Source organism: Azolla caroliniana, unplaced genomic scaffold, assembly GCF_043228905.1.
Source record: "Azolla caroliniana isolate FFs.n. ecotype wild unplaced genomic scaffold, voAzoCaro1.0.p SCAF_275, whole genome shotgun sequence".
Taxonomy (NCBI): Eukaryota; Viridiplantae; Streptophyta; class Polypodiopsida; order Salviniales; family Salviniaceae; genus Azolla; species Azolla caroliniana.
Window position 1 is genome coordinate 25,043 of NW_028230710.1, and position 8,085 is coordinate 33,127.

General features: G+C 48.7%; 1 protein-coding gene across 1 annotated transcript; it reads left to right on the forward strand.

Annotated features, from left to right (window-relative positions):
• Window positions 1-2,381: 2,381 nt before the first annotated feature.
• LOC147848655 (uncharacterized) lies at window positions 2,382-3,008 on the forward strand. The gene has a single exon (XM_087338252.1). The coding sequence runs from the start codon at window positions 2,382-2,384 to the stop codon at window positions 3,006-3,008; it is 627 nt and encodes a 208-aa protein (XP_087194378.1).
• The last annotated feature ends 5,077 nt before the right edge of the window (window positions 3,009-8,085 follow it).

Sequence of the window (8,085 nt, forward strand, 5' to 3'; positions counted from 1 at the left end):
TGGAAGACATGACTATTGTTGTCGGACTGGACTTCGATGAGATCTTTGCCCCGGTAGTAAAGATGACATCCATCTAGATGGTATTGAGCATAGAGGCAAGCATGGACCTCGAGGTAGAGCAAGTGGACATCAAGATGACATTCCTACATGACGACCTCAAAGAAGAGATCTACATGTAGCAGCCGGAAGGATTTGAGAAGAAAGGGAAGGAGGACCTGGTGTGCCGGCTGAAGAAGAGCTTGTACGGACTGAAGCAAGCTCCTCGACAATGGTACCGAAAGTTTGACTCCTTCATGATCGACCAAGGGTACCACAAGACACATCCTGATCACTGTGTGTTTGTGAAGAAATTTGACGGAGGAGATTTCCTGATACTTCTCCTATATGTGGATGATATGCTGATCGTTGGACGAGACCAAGGCAAGATTCGGATGCCGAAAAAGGCTATGAACCGGACATTCTCAATGAAAGAATTGGGTTCGGCAAGAAAAATATTGGGAATGCACATCATTTGGGACTGGTCAAAGAAGCTGTTGTGGTTGTCACAAGAGAAGTACGTAACAAAAGTGCTTCAACGGTTCAACATGTCAAAGGCGAAGCCGATCGGATCGATACTTCTGGAAAACTGCAAACTATCCGGAAAACAAAGTCCAAGGACAAAGGTGGAGAAGATGGATATGATGAAGATTCCATATGCCTTTGCCGTTGGAAGCTTGATGTACGCGATGCTATGTACCTGGCCGGATATCGGATATGCAGTCCGAGTGGTGAGCCGGTTCATGAACAATCCCGGAAGAGAGCATTGGAACGCAATCAAGTGGATACTTCAGTATCTGAAAGGGACTTGGAGTATGTGCCTCCGGTTCGGCTCCGATAATCCCCAACTTGACGGATTGACAGATTCGGATATGTCGGCTGATGTGGATACCAGCCGGTCCACTTCCACATATGTCAAGATTTATGCAGGGGGAGCTGTTTCGTGGCAGTCGACGCTATAGAAGACGGTTGCGTTGTCAACCATGAGGCAGAGTACATGGCAGTTGTGGAAGCCGGCAAGGAGATAATATGGATGAAGGGCTTCATTGGAGAGTTAGGGATGCAACAAGAGGAATACCGGCTCTACTGCGACAGTCAAAGTGCCATCCACCTTGCAAAGAACGCGGCCTACCATTCCCGGATGAAACATATCCAGTGAAGGTAGCATTGGATCTGGGAGAGACTAGAAGATCAAGAGTTCGTGTTGACGAAGATCCACACGGAGGAGAACGGGTTGGACATGCTGACCAAGGTGCTAACAATCGACAAGCTGGACGCGTGCCAAAAGCGGATCGGGTTGACGAGACATCCCAATCCGGAGTGAAGGGGGAGATTGTTGGGAAACGGTCTCTCCGGATGGGATCTAGTGATGAATGAAGAGGACCCCGTGAGAACCGGAAGAGAGATGGTGAGAACCGAAAGAGATCCGGAAACCGGAGGAGACCCGGTGCGAACCGGAAGAGAAGACATCTTTGTAAATATGTTTTGAGTAAGCCTATTGAGGCTATATTTGTAAATAGCCCTATGTTTATACAAGTATAAATATGACTTAGGGCAATCACTTTATGGTGTTGTATGTTGTTGTCATATTGTTGTAACTGTTGTATAGAGAGTGACAGAGAGAGAGAGTGTGTGAGATACAGAGTGGTGCTCTGTTGTAACCGCTGGTTGGCAAAGATACAGAGCTCGGGGTCATTGCCTCTAAGACTTTGATTGTACCTTTCTCTTATAGTGATTTTGGAGTTCGTGGGCTCCCGTGGTTTTTCCCACTTAGGGTTTTCCACGTAAACATCCCATGTATTTCCTTGTGTACTCCCCATTTCCCATTTCTGTGTTTCATTCTCATCGAAGTGATTCAAGACTCGATTGTGGCCGAGCAATATTCCGCGCTTTTCTCTTCACTTACCACGATGTATAATCCGAAAGCGAATGGGAAAGTGGAACATGGACATGGACCGATTGTGAAGGCTCTAGTGAAAGCTTGCAATGGGAAAATAGGAGAATGGCCACGTTGATTGCCATTTGCACTATGGGCTGACAGGACTACTCATAGCACAGTGACGGGATACATGCCGGTAGAGCTCATATTCGGACATAAGCCGATAATGCCAGTGGAACAAAGTATTTTTTCATGGTTTGCATTGCCATGGCAGATGAAGTATCTTGTGCTTGCGAGAGAGGATCTTACCAATCAAGTGGAAGGGTGAGCATTGAGAACTAAGGAGACATCATCAGTATGCAGATTCCTTCTTGAAGATGTTATTTGCAGATATGGATGTGTCGGCAAGATAGTGGCTGATAGAGGCGAGTTGGACGCCAATGAAGCTAGAGAATTCTTCTCTAGGATGGGAATCAAATTATCTCTTACCACAACGTATAATCCGGAAGCGAATGGGAAAGTGGAACGTGGACATGGACTGATTGTGAAGGCTCTAGTGAAATCGTGCCATGGGAAAATAGGAGAATGGCCACGTCGATTGCCATTTACACTATGGGCTGACAAGACTACTCATAGCACGGTGACGGGATACATGCCGGCAAAGCTCATATTCGGACATAAGCCGATAATGCCAGTGGAACAAAGTATTGTTTCATGGTTTGCATTGCCATGGCAAGATGAGATACGTAGAGAAGATCTTCTAACATTGAGGATTCAACAGTTGGAGCGGAAGTTGGAAGATATAGAAGTGGCTAAAGTGCGGCTAAAGAATGCAAGGTTGAAGAACAAGAAAGACTTCGATAAACGACATCGACTTCATCCAAGGAAAATCGTTGAAGGAGATTGGGTGTTGGTCTACGACAATAGCCTAGACAACCAACATAGTACGACTCGAAAATTTTCACAACGATGGCTTGGACCATATGTGGTGAAGAAAGTGGAAGATAACACAACATATCGTTTAGCAAAACGGGATGGAACTCGACTTGCTTTGCCAATTTCAGGAAAGAATGTGGTCCTCGATCAGAAGTGATATTGTTCGAGAGTCCATGTAGTCGAACCACATTTTTGAAAAACAAATTGGTTGTCTCCTCTCCGGTAATGGTTTTGGCACATGGAGCAAAATGATTCATCTTGGTGAAGCCATCGACCATGATGAATACCAAGTCATAACCACCAACAAAGGGAAGGCCAGTGATGAAATCCATGGAAAGAGCGGCCCAAGGTTGTTTGGGGATTGGGAGAGGGCGAAGGAGACCATATGGTCGATGATGAGATACTTTAGAGCGAGCACAAACGTCGCATGACTTAACAATCTCTTTGACCATTCATGGTTGTGGCCACCAGTATCCCCGAGATATCAACTCCAAGGTTTTTGCAACGCCAAAATGACCAACAAGTGGATCATCGTGACACTCGTGAAGCACCCTTGTCCGATAAGGACCTTCTCAGACATACAAAAGATTATCTCGAAACAAAAGATTATCCTTGTAAAAATGAAGATGCGGAAGCATCACACAAACTGGCTCCTCCAGATAGCAACAGAGAGAGAGAGAGAGAGAGAGAGAGAGAGAGAAAGAAACATAGAGTGTACACAGGAGAGACAGAGAATAAGCAGAACGTTAAAAATCTATTACAAAACAATAATAGATCTCTCTCACTGTACAACATGCTTCAACAACACTATTTATACAAGTCCTAAGAGGACTGACAGAAGTATGGTGTACTTCAATGCTCACACGAGCGTCTGACACTAACTAAGAGTCATTAACTACCTAGTAGTCTAGGCTGCTACTAGGCTTCCGGTTATTGCTGGATCCAGCTAATTGGCTCCCCAGCTCACCGACTCACCGATCCGGCTCAGGCTTATTCAGCCGATCCAGATCCGGTTGAGCTTGCCGCCCAACACTCCTCGTCAAGCTCAACTTGAGGTCAGATCGTAGTGTCAGTCTCCATGGCAGCTGGTCCTTCCACTTGACTCGCGCTCCTCGTCCGGTCCGGTCCCGTTTGCCGCGACCCTTCTAATTCTGCACACCACGACCTCCTCGGTCGGCTTGTCTGCTCAACAAGCCCAATTCAGCTCCCTCGCTGTTGTGACTTCGGCGCTTTCCGATTCGCCGATTCCTTCGTGTTGGCATCAACTTTCGCCGCCTTCTCGTCCTCTTGGACTTGAATTGATCCGGTACTTCCGAATCCGCCTGTTCAATCGAATCGGCTGTCTCCGATTCGTTCCAGCTCTTGTCCGAATCGGTCACTCCCGATTCGTCTTCCAGTTCCATGCCCTTCACCACAATAGACCATGTCCGAGTCTTGGCCTTCTTCTTCTTGTCTCTCCCTTTGTCGGTTCTTCCCTCACCGACGCAATCGGTAGTTTCTTTGTCTTTGCTGGCGTCTTTGCCCGTTCTCCCCCTCAAGTGTGGCATGTCGAGATGTTGAACACCAAGCATTTTGGTGAAGTGCTGCAACTTGTCCAATCCAAGCGGTTTGGTGAAGATTTCGGCAACTTGTCGATCCGTATGAACATACCGCTCAAGACACGCTCACGCACAAAGTGGTAATACACTTCAATGTGCTTCGTGCAAGCATGGAATACGCGCTTCTTGGCGAGCTGCATGCTGCTTATGTTGTCGTAGTAGATCAGGATCAGGGTCGGCACCTCGATCCGTAGGTCTTGCGGTTGTCGTCGAAGCCAAGTGGCTTCACAGGTGGCAACGATAGTGTCCCGATATTCAGCCTCAGTGCTCGAAAGGGCCACTGTTGGCTGCTTTTTGCTGCTCCACACAACAGCCGCGCTACCAAAGGAAAACATATAGCCGGAGGTGGATCGGCGATCCGATGCATCGCCGGCCCAGTCAGCATCGGTGTAGCCGACTAGCTCTTCAGTTATACCATGCTGGTATAACAGTCCTCAATCCTTCGTGCCACTCACATATCGCAAAATTTGATGCATGCAGAGAAGGTGCTCCACGGTCAGCTTCTGCATATATTGGCTGATCACGCCTACCGGATAACTGATATCGGGTCGGGTGATTGTCAAATATATAAGGCTTCCGACGATTTGTCGGAACCGCTTCTCTTCGCAGGCCGGTCCTGAGTCGGGACGGAGCTTCTAGTTCCGGTCTAGGGGTGTGGAGATTGGTCGGCATTCCGTCTTGCCGAACTTGTACAACATATTCAACACATAGTATCTTTGTGAGAGCAATATGCCGTCAGGGGTTCGGATCACCTCGATCCCAAGGAAATAGTGAAGGTCCCCCAGGTCCTTCATATCAAATGCTTCCGACAGCTACGACTTGACTCCGTTGATTTCATTGAGTCTGGGTCCGATGATTACTAGATCATCAACATACAGCAAGTTGCAAACCGGACCATCCGAACCTTGCCGGATGAACAACGAAGAGTCGGACTTGGAGGCCGCAAACCCCATCTTACGCAACCGGAGCGTGACGTTCGCATTCCAAGCTCGGGGGGCTTGCTTCAGGCCATAAAGTGACTTCTTTAGCCGGCATACCGCCGACTTGTTCATCTCCGACTGGAAACTGGGGGGTTGGGTCATAAATACCTCTTCTTCAAGATCGCCTTGAAGAAATGCATTCTTCACGTCCATATGGTGAAGATTGGCACCCCCTTGCCGCATCAACTGGCATCACCACACGAACCGTCGCCATCTTCGCTACTAGAGCGAAGGTCTCGTCGTAGTCGATTCTGTGGGTCTACGCGTATCCCTTCGCCACTAACCGGGCCTTGTACCAGTTAACCGAACCATCGGCATTGTACTTTACCTTGTACACCCACTTACATCCGATCGGTTTACAGTGTCGGGGAGGGTCAACTAGGTCCCATGTGTCGTTGGCATCAAGTGCCCACATTTCTTCCTCCATAGTAGCCCGCCAATTTGCGTCCTTGCCGCTTCTGCGTAGCTCTCCGGCTCACAGACTTCCGCCACCTTAGTCATGTACGGATAATGATGCGCCATGTACTCATTGTACACGTACTGCTTCAGGGGGTTCTTCTAGCGGAAAGACCGACGTATCTTATGTTTACCCGGTTTGAGGCCCTTCTTGGCTGGTTCAGGCTTTGTTCCTGAAGATCTGCCTTCATCCTTTCCGGAGTCGGATTTGCTCTGATCCGACTCAACGTTGCTGGTTTCGTATTCCAGCATTTCCTCTTCCCCTTTTCCTTGCGTGTGAACTGTCTCCTCAGTTCCTTGCGCGGGGAGAGCACGACAGAGTCTCCACTACTCGCCGGTTCCTCATCCGATTGGTCATCCCGACTCAGCCGGTCATTCGGTCAACTCAACCGAAACGATTCCGGACTCACATCTAGAGTTTCGAACCCTTCTTCTTTTGACTGGACCATATCTGGCTCACTAGCCTCATCCTCTAGTATCAGGTCGGGGTCGGAAGTTGGAGCCGGTAAGGCATACCATGATGCCGTCTCATCAAACTCAACATCCCGGCTAACTCGGACCTGCTTCGTCCGGGGGTTATAACACTTATACCCCTTTTGCTCATGCGAGTAACCGACCAAGATGCATTTCTCCGACTTTGCATCCAACTTCTCATCCGGCACATGCACATATGCAATGCTACCGAATATCCGAAGGTGTCTTAGATTCGGCTTGCGCCCGAAATACAGTTCATGCGCGGACACCTTGTCACCGATCCGGTTTTGGATGTAGACGGCCGTCCAGACTGTCTCAGCCCAGTAGAAATGGGGCATGCTCTTCTCCTCCAGCATTGCCCTTGCCATGTCGACAACTTACCGGTTCTTCCTTTCGGCCACACCGTTTTGCTCCGGTGTGTACCTGCAGCTGAATTCTCTCCGAATTCCATTCTGCTGTAGATAGTTGTTGAATTGGCCAGAAAAGTATTCTTTCCCGCCATCTGACCGCAAACACTTGATCTTCCTCTCCGTTTTCCGTTTAACCAGGCTTTGCAGGTTCCCGAAACACCCGAGGACTTCACTCTTCCGCTCAATGAGGTAGATCCACGTGTGCCGGCTATAGTCATCAATGAAGGAGACGAAATATCGACTCCCACCAAGACTAACGTTTTGTGTCGGTCCCCATACATCTGAATGAATAAGGTCGAGCTTGTTACGGCTACGATTTTGTTTGGTGGGGAATGGAAGCCGGTGTTGCTTCCCGAGCTGGTAGGCTTCACAAATTGCAGCCTTCCGGCAAACCGAAAACGACTTGTTTCGATTGCAGGTCTTGAAGACTCCGATAAATGACATGGCCGATCCACTTGTGCCAAAGATCGATATCCGATTCAATCTTCTGTCCTTTGGCGAACAAAGTGGTGCCGACGTCATTGGTGTCGAGGATAAACATCCTCCCGTCTCTGCGCAATGATATGGCCCTCCTCCTCGATGAAGCACCCAAGGTGCATAAACCACACCTGCATCCCCTAGTCGACAATTTGTCCAACCGACACCAGGTTCTTCGTGATGGTCAGAACGTGTAATACATTCATCAGCTTCCCCCTCTGTCCGATGTGGCTCAAAGGGACTTCTCCGACATGCACGATTGGGTGAGGAGTGTCGTCTTTGGTTTCGACAACTCCCGGTTGTTCCGGTTTCTCCAGGAAAGAGAACCACTCTTTGTGGCTCGTCATGTGATTCGACACACCGGAGTCAACGTACCACACTTCCTCCGATTTGGAAGTGGTCTTCTTCATTGAGTTAGCCTCGTATTTCATCACCAAAGCAGCTTTTCCGGTTTTGGATCCTCCCGATCCTTCTGCATAGTGTGAGTATTACCGGTTCTCTCTGCCGGCCTTGCCGGATCCGGATTTGTCCGAATCGGCGCACTTCTTCTAGCACTCGCTTTCTCTGTGGCCCTTTTTACCACAATACCAGCATTCCGTGTCGGTCTTTGCTTGCCGACCTCCTACGCCGCCTTGACTCTCATTCATCTTGCTCTGTAGGGGTTGAACCCATGACCACCTGGTTTCCATTCGGCAACCTTACCAACTGAGCTACATCCACCTGGTGTCTGTCTCTCATTCATCCTGCTTGTGTGTATGTACTACTTTGTTGCACACCTGCATAGATTGTCCGTGTGTTGTTGTTTTCTGTGTGTACTTAAATTCTTTCTCTGCTCTTCA

What these genes read in the sequence shown, in the direction of transcription:
- LOC147848655 (XM_087338252.1), top strand. Translation starts at nt 2,382, where the DNA reads ATGGGAATCAAATTATCTCTTACCACAACGTATAATCCGGAAGCGAAT.